The 16860-nt window shown below is 59.2% G+C and overlaps 1 protein-coding gene across 6 annotated transcripts in view; it reads left to right on the forward strand.

Moving 5' to 3' along the window:
- The first annotated feature begins 1554 nt into the window (after positions 1 to 1554).
- Positions 1555 to 16860, forward strand: part of TBX5 (T-box transcription factor 5) — a 37956-nt gene continuing 22650 nt past the window's right edge. Inside the window, exons 1-6 of one of the 6 annotated variants that reach the window (XM_081122792.1) lie at positions 1555 to 1856; positions 5954 to 6133; positions 7674 to 7768; positions 9859 to 9978; positions 10747 to 10894; positions 14373 to 14525. In XM_081122792.1, the coding sequence (XP_080978918.1) occupies positions 5987 to 6133; positions 7674 to 7768; positions 9859 to 9978; positions 10747 to 10894; positions 14373 to 14525 (663 nt within the window). In that variant the 5' untranslated portion in view covers positions 1555 to 1856; positions 5954 to 5986. Of the gene's footprint in view, positions 1857 to 3050; positions 3489 to 3602; positions 4220 to 5948; positions 6134 to 7673; positions 7769 to 9858; positions 9979 to 10746; positions 10895 to 14372; positions 14526 to 16860 lie in introns of those variants that run through there. The other 5 variants (XM_081122790.1, XM_081122793.1, XM_081122795.1 and 2 more) reach the window with 5 other exon arrangements.

Below are 16860 nucleotides of genomic sequence, written 5' to 3' on the forward strand. Positions count from 1 at the left end.
GCTCAGGATTTGCCTTCCCCTCGCAGCCCCAGCGGGGCCCAGGCCTCGGTTTCCGGCCCACCGCGGCCCAGAGGTCAAATAGCAACTCATCTCCAGGCTTTGGGTTAAGGACCTGGGGTTGCGCACTTGGCCACCTGGCAGCACCCGCTGCACCCACGGGCCTCGCTCGGACTGGGGGAAAAGATAATGATGAATATAACTTGGGAAACGAAAGCGAAGCTCTAGGAAGCCACTGGGGCCTGGCCGAAAACCGGGGACCCGGGTTCTGCCTGCTGGACGCAGCGGCGTGTGCGGCCCGGCGGGCCCGCGCGCCCGCATCCGGCGCTGGAACCGACTGCGCGCTCTCCCCGCGGGCCTGACCTCATTAGCTCCTTGGGGGGTTCAGTTGACCGCGTTCCTGAACTTTTTGCCGCCGCTCCAGCCCCAGAAGAACCAGGCCTGGAGTCAGGCCAGGCTTTGGAAAACCCTGGGGACTGGGGGGGCGCGCGAAAGCCGGGATCGAACCCCGAAGCTGGGGGCAAGTCCAGCTTGCGAAGTCGGGCTCCCTGGGGAGGAGGGGGGCCCGAGGCGGGGAACTTACCCTCCCGGAAGGCCGGGCGCCCCGCTCGCTCGCTAGCTCCGTGCCGGGCAGGCCTAGCTCTGTCCTCCGCGCCGCCGGGGGCGTCTACGCAGCACACGATTCCCAACTGACCCCAGCGCGTATCCAGCTGCGCGCAAAAAGCTCGCGCGCGTCCTTCACGGGGCTTCGTAGAAGTTATGCCCCTCGATGAGATCAAAAATAATAATAAACATGAGTATAAAACCAAATAGAGCCCCTCGTCCCTCTGCAGGCCCCGGCGCTATCATTTTTTCTCTGCGGAAATCGCCCCTCTCCAAGCCCACCCACCACCCGCTCGCCCCCCGCCCCCGCCCGGCCGCGCGGGGCCGACCTGCAATCGCCGGACTTAGCTAAGGGACCATTCGCAGAACGGGCTTTTTCTCAGCAAGAAACACTCCTGCCCCCGCCGACTCTCTTTCTTCCTCCCACGGTCTCTGTGTCATTTCCCGTCGGCGATAACCCAGTAATTGCTCCTAGGCAGGTCTGCAAGGGGACCACGGAGTTATCGCGCCCCAAACGCAAGCCGCAGCAGAGGCACCGTGGGCCACGTTCACTGGCCGAGAGAGAGAGAGAAAGCTCCTCCTCGGAAAAAATAATTTTTAAATAATAAGGGGGGACTCTCTTGCCTCCTGCAAGAGCCCTCGGTTCCCCTGGAACCACCCGATTGCTTTCCAATCGTGGGCTGAGGTGGGCTCCCACCTCCCTGCGCGGAAAGGCCCCCCTCCCCCTCCCGAAGAAAATCGATCTTGGCTCAATTTGTGTCTGAAGTCCGCCACCCCCATTTCCCCAGAGGGCGCTGGGTTTGTTTATTTCTTTATTTATTTCCGCGCGGCCGAGGCGTCCGGGACTGGTGGCTGCGCGGACCCCGGGACTGATGGGCGAAGACGGGGGAGAAATTAACCTCCCGCCGCTGCCCCCCAGTCGAGCGTGACAGCGCGCGGCCCGGTTGCGTGACTCGTGACGTCTCCGAGTCCTATAGGTGCAGCGGCTGGTGAGATAGCCGGTATCGCCTGGTTGCCTCTTTACTTTATTGGGGTATGCCCTGGTAATAAACAGTAATATTTAATTTGTCGAAGACCACAAACCAACTTCGAGCTGGGAGGTACATGCTACTCTTGACAGACGCTGGAAGAAGGTTTGGCCTAAGAGGGGGTCTCTTTTGGGGGTCTTTTCCAAACGCTTCACCTGAGCCCCCCCCACCCCAGCGAGGCGTCACCCCTGGCTTCTGCTCTGGATAGAAGAGGTGGGATTTTTGGAGGTGAGTGTCGCCCTGGAGAGCTCTGGGGAGGAGGGGGGTAGCTTTCTCTCAGCTTTCTGCCTGCCTTGGTCCCCTAGCTTCCCGCCTCTCCTGGGTCCTGCCGAATCCCCCCCTTCTCAGCGTGGCTACTTCTCAAGGGGGGGCCAAATGAGAATGCACTTTCTCGCCTTTTGCCTTCGGGTGTCACCTGGCACGAATAGATCCCCCCCCCCCAGGAAGTTCCAAAACTCCCCACTTCGCTCGGTGTGGCCCACACCATCTGCGCTCCACAGACTTCAGCGGATCCGGCCAGGCAGTGGCTTCGGGGAGCCCAGATTTTCCCTCTCCAGTGGGGCCTGCAGGTTATTTATGGGAATTTATTTTATCCGCAAATCTCCGAGAATTTGCAGGGATTGAGGAGGTCTTTCTGGATTTCCCTTCCCCTTTGCCAGCGACGCAGACATGTAGCCTCATCGCGGAGCCATGTTTGTTTTCGGTCGTTGGCCCCGGGGGTCGCCTCCTTAGCAAGCCCAGAGGCCTCCCGAGCTGACATTTTGGAAGGGCCGGGGTGTTTTCACAAATAAATAAACGGCCCCGGTGAAAGGCTGTTTGCAAACAAACCTGGAAGGTGGAGTGAGAACTGCAGCGGAGGCTCGCTCGGGTTGGTTTTCTCCGGGGCTGCCCCACTTTCGGGGTTGGACAACTCACTTTGGAGTTCTGCAGGGATGTGTCGGGCCTGCCCCTGGGCTTCCCCGGGTTTTAGCCCCAGCGGCTGCAGAGGATTACACCGAGGGGGCTGCCGATCCCCAGGACCTTTCTCTTCCCTCCGTCCCTCCACCCAGACCTTGGCCTGCAGGTCCCAGGCTCTAATCAGAGCCCCAGAAAAGAACAGGGCGAGGGGGGACCGGAGACCAGAACGGGAACCCTGACATTCCAAGCGCTTGGTGCTCCAATCTGGGTCTGCTCAGGCTTAGGACCAACTGACTGCGTTTACGCTTCTATCGACCTCTTCAACTCGACCCTCAAAATAATACATTTTTTTTTGGGGGGGGGGAGGTGGGCAGGGAGAGGAGCGACGGGAGATGAAAACCCCGACCAGCCCCCAGCGACTGTTGGATTATTTTAATAAAACTGGGCATTGCCTGTGTACACATCCAGCCCGGGAGGTCTGGTGGCCCGGGGGTGGGAGTGGGTGGGGGGTGTAGGGGCCAATGGCGATTTCTTGGCATCTTTGATCTCGGCCCCCATCCCAAAGCACCTTCACCCTGCCTTCACCCCGGAGTCACTGAGAGCCTGGGTGATGAGTGGGGAGGGGGAGCGATGTCAGGGAGCGGCGGCGGCCGGCTGGGCCAGGCGGGGTCACGCAGCTCTCGGTCTTGAGGTCAGCGCCGGGAAGAGCGCGCGGGCCAGGCTGCAGGGGAGGCGCGCGGCGTGTGTGTGCAACACGCGTCCTGCGTTCAGGCTCCGTGCTCCGCGCGGCCCGCGTCACCGAGATGACTTCCCGGGCAGAAGCCGGCTGGTTCGCGATGATTTGTGCAGGAATTTTTGCAGCCACCGAGCCGCGCTCCGAGCGGCGGAGATGGATGGACGCTGGGAAGGGGGTGGAGAGGAGGGGGTGATCTCCAGGTCTGGGTTTGAGAGTCGTGTTGTGATGTGAGTGTTCGGGAAATCTAATGGAAAAATGTGGTTGGGGGAGGGAGTGGGAAGGGACAGGGAGGGAGGAAGGGAGGGAGGCACAGGGAGAGAGGGAGAGAGAGAGAGAGAGAGAGAGAGAGAGAGAGAGAGAGAGGGAGGCAGGCAGAGCGCAGCAGGAGTTAGCTGGAGAGGCAATTCCAGGACTTTGTAAAGCATCGAGGCGGCCCAACGTCACTGAGCTCAGCTGAGTCGGCTTGCATTTCTGAGAGACGGAGAGGGAGAGGGAGAGAGGGAGAGAGAGAAATATCTTACCTCGGATTCCGGAACTTTAACCCTGAAAGCGGCTCTCAGAAAGGACTTGGACCATTCCCACGGCTTCCTCTGGTCTCCCAGCTTTCCCTCCCTGGGGGTTCCAGGGAGGAGCAGGCCACTGAGCTTATCCTATTGCGGGTGCCCCGGAGGCTGCTGGTTTGCGTTATTCGGAGCCCTTCTGGCGCCTGACAACTCGGAAGTCTTTAGGGAGAGCGCGGCGCGGCGCGGCGCGGAGGAGGTGTGTGTTGGAGGTGGGCCTGGCCGCTGAGGCTCCGGCGGACGGTCCGTGCCCCTCTGTAGGCAGCGTAGCCGCTGGTCCGGGCACGCAGTCCCCCGCGGGAAGCCGGAGCCAGCATGCCGGCGCCCCCGCCTAGCCGCCGGCTTCCCTGCTAGGAGCACCAGGGATGCGGTGAATGCACCGGCTTCACCCAAGCGAGGTAACTTTGCCCGCGGAGGCCCGGGAGGCTCGGGAGGGAGACCCCCGGCCGACTGGGCTCCGGGAGGCGCGCCTGGCAGTCCTGCAGCCTCGCCTTGGATTCTGCAGAGTCCGGCTCGCAGAGATTTCACGCGGCCCCGAGCTCCTGGCGCGTGGGGCGGAGCAGGCGGCCGCGGCCCGGGGGGAGCGGCGTGGTTTCCAGGGCGCGCGGCCTGGTTCTGTCAAACCGTATCTGGTTCGCCTCCGCCAGCCCCGAGCTCCCCGGAATCCTGGTGAGGGCGCCGCGCCGGATTATCTCCGCGGCCGGCGGTGCACCGGGGCGCACGTGGGGGACGCCAGCCCCGCTATCTTTTGTTGTGAGCCTGCTGGGGGGTTCCCAGCAATGCCTCCCCCAAAGCCCCAAGGGCGTGGTGCGGGAAGCTCTTGGGAGTCGGGCCTCAGCCGCTGCCCTCGGCCCCATTTCAGGGTCTCCGGCCACTGCAGACGAGGTGGGATCTGGCTCTTTGCTCCAGAGGCTGCTGAGATTTGGGGGTGGGGGGGTGTCTTCCCTCGCGCCTCCTTCTGTCTTCCCGGGTTTCGAGGGAGGAAATCCCTACTTTGGGAACGTACAGGAGATTGGAAGGAGATCAGAGCAGGAGGCTGGCTCATCCGGGCTTGAACAGCTCTGCAGCTGCTATTTCGTGTGTTCCAAACTCTTCTGCCTGCAAACCCCGGCCCTTCTGCGCCTTGCGTGGAACCTAGGCGGCCGATTCCACGCCCGAAGCCCAGGATTTCTCGCTGGGACCCATTTTGTCCGGCCAAGTGCCGAGCTTGGGCCTGCACTTGCAGCGAGCCAGGCCCGGCTGAAGCTCGGAGAAGCTCCCTTCGGCCTCCCCGCTCGACAAAATGCCCGACCCGGGCTGGAGAGCAGAGGAAGCCGGAGAACGCGCGCCCCGGGCGGCGGCGGAGCGCGGGCCCCGGGCGCCCAGTAGCGCGACCGCTGCGCCGCGCGGCGCTCCCCTGCCGGCCCCCCTGTTTTTGTTTTTAACGTTCCTTCAGGTTGGAGGAAAGGGGTGGGCTCTTAATGTCAGAGGGCTTTTCACTGTTAGGCCCTGTAACCGATACAAGATGAACCTGAATTCTCTCTCGGACGGACGGGTCTCTGGATCTGCAAATCTTCCCCCGCCGAAGTGTTTGGTTTTGCAAGAGGCGGGTTTGTTTCCGACCCTCTGCCCGCCGCGCAAAAACGATTCCGAAGCTTGAGAGTTTTCATCAACACAGCTCTGAGGACCTCCTGTAATTCGACGGGGGTGGGGAAAAAAAATTTCTCAAAAGGACACTAGGTTTTTTTTGTTTTGTTTTTGGTTCCTACCCAATGGCTTCCAAAAATACCCAGGCCTTATCTTTATTGGCTCTTCCAGAAGTCCGGACAAATTTGACGGGCAGCTGGCTTATCGCGCGGGGAGCCTGCGCAGGGGCGATGCGGGCCTCGCCTCCTCCGGGTCTGACGCGGGTCTTTTCGCAAGAGGTGGTGGGGTGGTGCTGCGTGATCATAAAAATAATAGTAATGGAAATAATCACCGGACCGTCCGCGGCCTCCTTCCGCTGGGCACGGAGGTCCTGGTAGCCGGAAAGTGGGGCTGCAACTGCTCCTTCTTGTCGCTTGAACTGCACTTCCAACCCTCTCTCCCTCTCCCTTTCTCTCTCCCTCTCCCTTTCTCTCTCCCTCTCTCTCCGCTTCCCGTCCCCAGTGCAGGACCCCGCGCGGTCACAGGGCCCCGGGCACACCATGGCCGACGCAGACGAGGGCTTTGGCCTGGCGCACACACCCCTAGAAACTGACTCCAAGGATCTACCCTGCGACTCAAAACCCGAGAGCGCGCTAGGGGCCCCCAGCAAGTCCCCGTCGTCCCCGCAGGCCGCCTTCACCCAGCAGGTAAGATAGACCCGGCCTAGGGCCTTCGGCACAAACCAAAGCCCCTCTTGCGCGCGGGGGTGGGGGGGGAGGAGGGGACGGGTGGCCCAGCGCCCCTAATTGTCCCCTGTCTTTATTATTTCCCCACTCAGTCACGCCTTCCGCTGCCCTGCCTCCCCAAATACTAGTTGATTGCAATCCGCTTTGCTAGGGCGCTTGATCTCTAAGGCGGGAGGATTTCTGAAACGCTGTTAGGTTGTCAGAGAAGCTCTTTGGAGCCAGCTAACAAGAACCCAGAGCCTTCCTTTCCCGGTGCACGAGGTGTAGACTGGGCCCCCGAGCTGCTCATTAAGGGCCAGGTCAGCGGCCGCCTCAGGCCCGCATGAGCGATGGCCTGACCCCTCTTCAGATCTCCCCCAGCCTTCGCCTCCGCCCGCCTCCTCCGCGCCGCCGCCCAGACCCGCGCGGCGCACCGCCTGTCTCGCGCCGGGGCCTGGCGGGCCGGCGCGCGGGGCTGCGCGGAGAGGGCGCGGGGAGCCGCGGGCTCGCCAGGCTGGACGCTGGGCCCGGGGCGCTGGGCTCCGCGCCGCCCCTGGAGACTTTGATGATTTTAAAGAAAGCTGTCAGATGGCGCAAAGCGGGTGACTTACCCAGAAGAGATGCTTGGACGCAGCTAAAACCCTTCTTGGGGATTTCGACGTCCTTCCTGGCTAGTTCAGATACGTCTATATGCAGACAAGCAGAGAGAGCAGTGGCCTCCCCCTTTTTACAGAAAAGAAAATTCACTTATGTATGGATTATTGCCAGATGAAGACTTTGTATATAATTTTTTTTTTTTTGCATCGCTTTTGTAAAATAACTGAGTCGAAAGCGGAAATGTGAAGTGGCTTCCGCTGTGCTCCTAATTAAAACGGCTTGAGTGAAGGAAGCTGGGTGTGAGGAGAGCCTAGAAGGCTGATTCAATATCGACATCTGAGAATTCATTTTTGGTTTGGGCTGCGGGAACCGGCTGTCACCCATAAATATTTTAAAATTTAAAATCGCGCCCATGTGTGTATTTGTGCCACATGGTGAAAATAAACTCGCCACCTATACGGTGTTGGGGCGCCTGTGTGTTTGCGTGGGGACATCGGAGTCTCCAGGAGAAAGGCCCTGAGTGGGTTTTCGAGATTGAGCGTTTTTTTAACTTCAGTTGCATCTTGGATAAAGTGGATTGGGACTGGTCTTATTTTCCTCAGTCCCGTCTCCCCATTGGCCATTCTAGAGCACCCTGATGGCTGTTTTGTTTTGTTTTTTTCTCTAGTCTTGTGTAGGTGACATTAGCAAGAGACACCCCCCAACCCCCCATGGAGCATAGGCCGGGTTCCCGGGCGGGGGCTGCGCGCCGCTCCGGGGCGCTCCAGAGCCCAGGCGGCTCTGCGGTGGGGCCGGGCACAGCTTCCAGGCTCTGCGTCCGGGGGCTCCAGAGGGAAGGAGAGGTCCGTGTGTTTGGGGGCAGTTTGGGGAGCCAAGGCCCGCTGTCCCCGGGCGTGTCCGTGTGACTTTTCTCTCCTTCCTCCAGGGAATGGAAGGCATCAAGGTGTTCCTCCACGAAAGGGAGCTGTGGCTGAAATTCCACGAAGTGGGCACGGAAATGATCATAACCAAGGCTGGAAGGTGAGCCGGCCGCCCCTGCGGAGGGGTCGTGGGGAAATTGTGGGAAGGGGGGGGGAAGTGAGGAAGAAAAGGTGCCTGGGGCAGAAGGGGAGGGAGGGGAGAGGGGGAGGTTGAGCGAGTGGACTGCATTTTGTCTGCCCCAATTCTTGGAGGCTCGGAGAATTCCTCCAGTGAGCTCCATCGGGGTGGGGGGAACCACCTGGACCGGCCAACAGGTATTTCTTCCAACTGGGCAATTCTTCCACCTCTTATATAAGGGGAACCAAGAGCTTGGGAGGCTGTGCTATGGGGACGGGTTAGCAATGAGGGGGAGAGAAGGGGGGGGAGCCTGCAAACGGAGGTGCAGCGGGGACTCGGACAGGAGACCCCGTTTCAGACGCGGTCCCTGCGCCACCCGCCTGCCCACCCGGCCGACCTTGGAGCGGCTCCAGGGTTCCCCCGGGCGCCCAGGTCCGCGCCGCGGAATGTATTCGCCACCTCCTTCATTGTTTATAGAAAGCAGGCGAAGCCTTTGAAACTGAGCCGGGGCTCGGCCGGGCTCTATATACAGACACCGATAAACACGGCCGTTTCGCCAAGACACTCGCCCTGCGTGCAGTTCCTTTGGAAAGCTCGCTGAGTTGGAGCTTAGAAATGCTCGACTTCGGGGGGCTGGGGGTGGGAGGGACAGTCGTGCGCCTCTGCATCTCGGGCTCCGCGTGCGCCGTGCGCCGGTGCCCAGGCTCGGGGACAGCGCGGCCCCATCGCTGCTGGCCGTCCGTGCCGGGCTGGCCCTGCGCGTCCCGAAGGGCAGCCAGCCCCCGCGGTGACCCGAGAACGCGCGCAGGAAGCCGGGGAGGCCGAGAGGCCCCCGCCGCGCAGTGTGTGAAGGGGGAGGGTGGAGCCGCCTCGCCAGACGCCCCGGGGTCTCCAGCCCGAAGCCTCCCGCAATAAACTGACAACAGTGACATTTATTATTATTTGAAATTAAACAATGTCTGCTCCCCCGCTCGGCCTGGGTGAACTAGGAGGCGCGTTCTGTTTATAGCAAAGAACTAAGGTTTTCTTCCCATTCCGCCGAGGAAGGAAAGCCACGGCCGGGGGCCCTCCTTCCCCCGGAGCCCGAGCCGGAGCCGAGAGGATTTCACTATAAAAGGCCTGCGCGGCCTCCGGTGCCTGCGCCTCTGGGCGCACTCGCTCGGGCAGATAAACACCGAGGCTTGGACTCCCAGGCTCTCCCGGGGAGGCCTCCACTCGCCCCTTCCCGCCATCCCTGCGCCAGCTAGGACACCCCCCCTCCCGGGCAGCCTGCAGGATGCCCGTCTTTGAGGGCGCACTCCTCCCCAGGCGGGACGGGAACTGGAGGCGCGCCTTTGCGCGCAGAGGGGGCAGGCACAGCGCGCAGTTCTCGGGCACGGGTTTTTCAGCCACCCCAGCCTCTTTCTGAGACCAAATCTGGGTGGGTTTGTGGAGGGGCAGAGAGTTTAGACTCTGCAAGGAACAGCGCCTTGCAGAGAAGTTGTGGGGGGCATTTAGGAATAACCCCCTGGGACCGAGCTGTACCCTCTGGGGGCGGAGGGCGGGAAGCCAGGACAGGACATGTGTGTGTGGGTGGGTGTGGGCACCCACGTGTCCCTAAGGCGCACACACACCTTGGCGTCCACGTGACAGGGCAGCGCTGCCCACTCGGGCCAAAGCCCCTGGCTGGGTGGAGGGGGTGGCCAGTTTTTTACCTAAGAAGCCTCCTCTGCCCCCCCCCCCAATGTAAAAAGTAGGTGCCTGGCTCTGAAGAGAGCATTAGGCAAGCGTTGGAATGGGGGTCCCGCGCAGGCCGTCTTCAGACCCAGTTCCCCAGGAGCCCTGCCTCCTGGTTTCTATTTTCTGCCCAGACTCAGTGGCCGGCCAGCCCGGTTTCCTAGCCTGTCTCCTCCCCACAACTTCAAGGGAAACCCGGGATGGATCTCAGCCAGGGCGGAGTGGGGGCCACTTTTGTCTTTCACATTTCTAAAGGAATTGTCTCTTCCTTTGAGATGCGTGGACTTGCCCTTCAGAATATTAGCTCTAATTCTCTCTCCCCCCTCCCTCCCTCCGTCCCTCTGTCCCTCTCTCAGGCGCATGTTTCCCAGCTACAAAGTGAAGGTGACTGGCCTTAATCCCAAAACCAAGTACATTCTCCTCATGGACATTGTCCCCGCCGACGACCACAGATACAAGTTTGCAGATAACAAATGGTAGGCACCAGAGGGGCAGGTGGGGAGGGCACCCCCCTCAAACCCAGCCACATTTTATTTTGAGTTCCCACTGTGGGCGAGAGGCTTTGGCTGCCCACCCGGTTGCATCCCCCTGACCTCATCCTGAAAAGAAGAGCAGCCCTTAGCCCCCATTTTAGAGACGAGAAAACTGAGGCTCAGAGGAAGTAGCGTGCCTGTGTCTGCTGTTGCACCCGCGGGTTGCCGATTTTTAAAAAAAGGGTATTGTTACCAAGCGCTGGAGGTATTCGGGGGTATAAAACCATTTACAGTTACTTTTTATGAGTTACCCGCTTTGAACATGCCTTTTTATGAAATTGCAAAATCGGCCCGTGGTATTTGAGTAAAACAGGCAAGAGCGGAGAGGAGAGGCCCATTCCTTGGGTAGATCTCTCCCGCAGCTGCCAAGAGTACAGAGGCTTGGAGGGGAAGCCCCCTTTGAGAGCCCTCAAGGAGTTTTCCAAGACTTTTTTGCACTCCCAGGCTCCCAGAGCCCGCAGATTGTTTGTGGGCAGCGAGAGGCTGCGAGACCCGCGCGCCCCTGGGGCTGGGGAGGGATGAGATGGAAGAAGAGAGAGCCAGGGGGGCAGCTGGTCTGGATAGCAGCTCCCGGCAAAGCAGAGCCGAGGGTCAGGCCATTTCCAGAAGATTCTCACATGGAGCAGCCGGGGCCTGCACCGGCCCGGGCCTGCCTGACGTGTGAGCTGGCCTGCACCACGGCGCACTGAGGCTGAGTGTTCCCTGGTCTAGGTCGGTGACCGGCAAAGCAGAGCCCGCCATGCCCGGCCGCCTGTACGTGCACCCCGACTCGCCGGCCACCGGGGCGCATTGGATGCGGCAGCTCGTCTCCTTCCAGAAACTCAAGCTCACCAACAACCACCTGGACCCGTTTGGGCATGTGAGTACCCGGAGCAGCCCTGCCCAGCACCCTCAGGTCCCTCCCTCCCTCCCAGCTCCTCTCCCAGGCTTCTTGAACCCCCCCTCTCCTTTCCACGATTCCTTTATTTCACCCCCTTGGTCTTTTTCTTCCCCCTACTTTCTGGATCTGGCCTTCCTTTCTCTTTTTCCTGTCTCCTGTTTCTCTCACCTTCTAATTCAGCTTTGCGTTTTCTCTCCCCCTTCTCCGTTTCCACCTCTCTCCCCCCCGACGTTTGCCCCTCTGCAGTCCTGTCTGTGGTCCACTACCCCACGCTCTGGTCTGTTTTTCCCGAGTGGATGGAGATGGGGCCCGGGTTCTCCCGGCCTGGGGCTCACACTGCGTCCCTGCCACCGGCCCCTGCCTTTGCTGAGGGGAGGGGATCATGGTGTGGCTGAAGCTGCACATTCCCGGCCTGGACGCCGGGGCTGGGAACTGGGTCTGAGCCCCAGTCCCGTCTGTGTCTAGGGGTGGGGGGCTGGGTTTCAATCCCGCAGAACAAAACATGGTCACTCTCGCCCAGTGGGCACCCAGCGCGGACAGCTCAGAGGCCAGAGCAAGGTGGAGCCGTACACCTTCCCCACCCCCTTCCAAATCCTGCCAGGATGTTCCAGCTGAGAGGGAGACCCCCAGGCCGCCTGCCCCGTCTTTTACAGATGGGCACACCCACCCGCTGGAGGCGAGCCCTGGTGCCCCTGCTCCTTTTAGCTTGATACTCTTGGGCAGACCTGTTTTTTCCCAACTCCCAGCTTTCTTCCTCCCCCAGCAATGCCCAGAGCAGGCCAATCTAGACCAGGCTCCTCAACCTGGAGTCCCATTGGCCCTAAGAGAGAGGGGGGGCCTGGTGAACCCCCTGAAACTGCATACAGGATATTGAGCACGCAGCCCCCACCCTCCAAGAGACATGTAGCTTTTAGCAAATGCTCCAGAAGGCACCACCCTCTCCTCACCAAAGAAAAACAAATGAAGAACAAAACATTGATTTTTAGAAAAATGTCCCTAAAACTCGCTGTTGGAAAGAATTCATCACCAGCACAGAACATGGTCTCTGAATTCAGTGTCTCCTCCCCTTCGACTGGCTCCTTGGCCTTAGGGCATCTGATCCTCATAGCAGCCTAGGGAGGGGGCCTGGAGGGCAGAAATATGCAGCCTTTGTAACTGGGAGTCCCCGGGAGGGGAGGGGACTTGCCCAAGGCCCTACAGCGTGTATTTGGAGACAGGTTTTGAGGCCAGGTCCCCAATTCCAAAAGTGCTCCCTGTCCTGCTACGTTCTCTTTAGACAGAATGGACAGAAACATGGTCCCGGATTTGGGGACATGAGGGGATTGGATGGGAATGGATTTGACCCCCAGGGAGGTTGGTGTGTGAAGGTCCCAATGTGAAATCTCCTGTGGGGCCCTGGTGGGGAGGGGACAGCGGGGGCCCTCCACGGATGCTCTCAAAGCTGCTTTCTAAGTGTGGTGGGTGGGGAGCTTGAACTGCTGGCCGCTGGGGCAGAGAGGGAGGCCGGTTCCCTTTCTGGGTCCTTGTTGGGAGCACTCAGGAGGGTGCAGAGGGGGGTGCAGGACTCCTCTGGGTTTACAGCAGGGAGTTTTGTCCGCTGTGTGCTGTGTGCGGCTGGCCCCCAGAGCAGAAATGACCTCGAGCTTGCATGGGCGTCATACCTGCAGGGACTGAACCGACCATTTAGGTTAAGTGCTGGGGAGGGACTGAACTATTTTGTGAAGGTCCCTCTTGCACCTTCCGGCCCGCTGGGACCCAATTGTGGGAACCTGCGTGGGATCTTGGTGGCAGGAAGCCGGACTGTCCTCTGGCCCCAATTGGGCGCTTAGCTTTCCCTCTGTGGCTCTCGGTGCGCCTTTGGGGTCGTGCTGAGGTGGACCCCTGGGGAAGGCGCACGGCCCGGTCACCAAGCTCCGGGCACCCGTGGGAGTCGCAGGTCTTTAGGAGCCGGGGGAACAGAGAGCGTGCTGGGGACCCCGCAGCCGCCTCGCACTCCCACCCCAAACTCCGGGCTTTGAGTCCGGAGCCGTCCTAATGAAATTAGGAGCCATTAGATCGCCCTCGCGCTGATGTCTCCACACTGTCCCCGGCTGTCAAAGCAATTTGGCTAAGCCGGGACGATGACCTGCGCCGGACCAGGGCTGCCGCGGCCCGCGGGAGGGCCCCGCTGCGTCTCCCTGTCGCCAGGCCGCCCGGCCGGCGTCGCTATGGGTCGGGGCGGGCCGCCGGGCCGTGTAGGCTGAGATTAGAGCCTTGCGGCCGGGATCCGCGAGCCCCGGGGCCCTCCCCCTCCTCCAGGCGGGTCTCTAGGGTTGGCCCGAGAACCCTGACCCGGGGTCATCAATGCAAATAACCAAAGACACCCGGACGACCTGCACCCCTCCAGCCTGCGGTCCTGGGGAAAACTCAGGCCGGGTTTTCAGCGCATCAAACGCGGGGTGCGCCCATTCGGGGGTACAGATGGGAACATTTTGATAAAAATCAGCGCTGCCAGCCTCCCGGGAGCCTCAGGCCCCATAGAACCGCCCCCCCAGGTTAGGAGGAGGGATGCTCCTCTCCCAGCAGTCGCCCTGCTCCGGCCCAGAGTGTGGATCCTGGAGCCTCCTCCCTCCCCAGTATTGATTCTCTGGTTGTAAAAACAGCGCAGCCACGGCAGTCAGGCCCCGCTGGTCCCCGGAGCGCCCCAAACCAGAGAAGATAGAAAGGAAGGAGACGGAGACTATTCCCAAGAAAGGCCGTGCCGCGGTTCTGTCTGGAGCCATGTCTGGAGATAACTCCCGTTGTGGATCCTGAAATGTTGATAAAGTTGGAGAAAGACCCTCAGGGCAACCAGGCCCTCGCTGGAGGGTGGGGGGCGGGCGCTTCCCCCACTTCCCTAGCCTTAGGGTCCCCCCCATTATCTTTTCACCCACCCTCACCCTTTGTACCGTCTCCAAAGAGCCATTTTTACTCCCGTTTTGCCAATCCTTCGTCTTGTTTTTCATCTCTTAGAGTTGTTGTGTGTGTTTTTCGGGGGGTGGTATTTGTATGTTTGTTTATTTGTTAATTTCTTCTCCCCTTTAATTCCAAAAATTGTCCCGCACGCTTTCCGGGGCACCAGTCCCTAGCTCCAGACTTGCTTTGCTCCCGTTGGGGGCCGGAAAGTGCCCTACGTAGGGAGTTAATTTATTAAGCAAACTTTATTAAGAATTCTGATTTACTGCCGTGTGTGCTTTGGGTAGATTCCTGGAATATTACCCTGGCTTTTTCGGTTGGAAATTGTCATTTTTGAAATGTTTCTTTTTAATGAAATCACTGGACCCTTTTCAAAACAGGAGGGGGAAGAAAATCGGACTATTTTTCGAGAGCCTCTACGAGGAGGCGAATTTGGGGGGGGGGGGGCGGAGAGCGGGGTTTTATCTGGAAACAAAGGGGTTTTCATTTTTCTTACAATCTCGTTTTCTTTATTATTTTTTAGATTATTCTAAATTCCATGCACAAATACCAGCCCAGATTACACATCGTGAAAGCCGACGAAAATAATGGATTTGGCTCAAAAAATACTGCCTTCTGCACCCACGTCTTTCCTGAGACGGCGTTTATCGCGGTGACTTCCTACCAGAATCACAAGGTGAGTCCCTACCCCACCAAGGGCCTGGGGCTGCCCGCGACGCGGGTCTCCCGCGGAAGCTGGGCCGGGGGCAGCCTGAACTGCGGGCACCAGCGCCTACCCCGGGGGCCGGGCCTGGGACGGCTGCGAAGGATTGTAGCCTTTTCCTATTATATTCACGGTTTGGCAGACTCCCCTCCCCCCCAAACACACACACACACACAAACACGCACACCCCAGTTAGAAACAAAGTTATCAAACCCTAGATTCCCAAGCACTCAAATACAAGGAGACATCATCCAACCCCACGTAAGAAATGCTCAGTGAGGAGAGAGGTTCCGTCCTTGCATGACTCGAGCTCTTAGATGGGGACCCGGGGCCACCCTTCCTGGGGCCACTTTTCCGTGGGGATCAGCCTCCACCTTCCCCTCCCTCCGCTGCTCTGCCTATTGGATGCATTTCAACTCCAATCCGGGCAGGCAGGTGGCAAAGTTGCCGGAAACCTTGGGCTGGGATTTTCCAGATGCTTCTCTAATTGGTTTCAGCGATTTCTGATCCCCCTGCCCCCCCAACCACATGCGGAAAGCAAGGTCTTCATTGTTAAAACAAAAACAAAACGTAAAGCCGCGCGCTCTCCGCCATCAGCAGCCTAGAGCCCGGCGCCCAGGACTCGGATAGGATCCTGCAAAACCGCAGCTTGGCGAGGGGGTCAGGCACGCGGCCCCTGCATCGTTTGGGAGGGGGTGGCTTCCGTTCAGGGCGGAGGTGGGATGCTGCCCGATGTTGTCCATGGCAGACCCCTCGGGGTTTGAAATCCGGAGTCTGATTTGGGCATTTGGAAGCTTGACAGTGCCATGGGAACGGGGTGCCCCGCAACCACAGGCCGGGGAGTGCCATCTACTCTCTCTCTTGACTTGTCATGGTTTACGTCTGTTCTTTAGAAACCCGAGGGCGTGTGGGTTCATCGCACTGGGTGGGAAGCGGGATTAAATGACTCCTGAGGCTTGTTGTGAAAAGATCGGGGATCTGGAAAAGGCAGGAGATGGGTGCTGGCGGGGAGGGGGCGGAGACTCAGCCAGTGCGCAGTTGTAGCCTGTTGAGAGTATTAGGCAGTGATTTGGGGTTAGGGAGCTGCTGCAGGGGAAAGCGGAGGGCTCCATATGGGATCGGCGAGGGCGGGTCACGTGGACAACTTAAGGAGATGGATGTGGGAATGGTGGCGCCCCTCCCCCTCCACAGCGCCTGCCCCCACCTGCAAGATAACGGAGTCAGATAGGCCGGGGAGCCAGCAGGGGAGGCCAGCAGGGTGACAGCACCCTACAGACTCCAGTCATCCACCTGGCCACCCACTGAAGGTCGTTCCAGTACAGACTGGGTGCCAGGTGAGCCCCCCTCGGGAAGCCGGGGTAGTTACAGAAAGCTGCGGGGTCATCTCCAAATTCAGATTGTCAGCGACCAGGCCAGGCTGTGATGGATGGTCCCTTCTAGGCCACCAGGCCTGCCTGGGAGCCCTGGTCTGGAGAGAGCTTCCCTCCAGAAGAAAATTCGCTGTTCCCCAAAAGCAACGACTTTTTAAAGGGGAAAGAAGATTTGGCAGAGTTCTCCCCATCTGTGAAACCTACGAGAGCAGAAACGTTAAGACTAAATGCCCTGAAAGTTGCAAAACCATTGCAGGCTCCTTGAAGTCTGGCTGCTGGAAACCTGTTTCCCATCCCTGCTGTAAACCCCTGTGTGCTTAGAGGCTCCCAGACCTGACTGAGGGCCCAAAAGTATATCGAGTCTTTTTTTTCCCCCCCCAAGAAAGCCCAAGTTCATACGGAAAGGACAGGAAGTGGTGCACATAGGACAGTGACCTGCTAAAGAAACATGTGGATGGGCAGGTCCTTTGGGGCAAATTCCTCAGCACTGTGTAGTTACCATCTTGGGGTCCATCAGGCCTGGGCAGCTATGGGGAGTTCTCTCTCCTCTCTGTTTACAGCTTTATGGAGGCATAATTGTCACATAATAAACTACAATGTTGCAAGTACACAACGTGATTAGTTCCGTGCAGGAAACTAGCACCATAACCACTTGTGAATATACCTGACTCCCCACCCCCTCAATTTCTATGTTTTTCTCATCTTTAAAAATTAAATTTATGGGGGTAACATTGGTTGCTAACATTATATACATTTCCGATGTATGACATTATAATTCGATATGTGTGTGCCCTATCAAATTTCTACTTTTAAAAAAAAATGTCTTCTCCAATGAATAGATTTAGTGGTCTCCCTGCATGAGGGAGCTTGTCCAGGGGGGTGTGTGCATGTGAATTTCAAGCAGAGTCGAGGAGATTGTGTGTCTCAGTGCTCATGGG

This window comes from Miniopterus schreibersii, assembly GCF_964146895.1.
Source record: "Miniopterus schreibersii genome assembly, chromosome: 20".
NCBI lineage: Eukaryota > Metazoa > Chordata > Mammalia > Chiroptera > Miniopteridae > Miniopterus > Miniopterus schreibersii.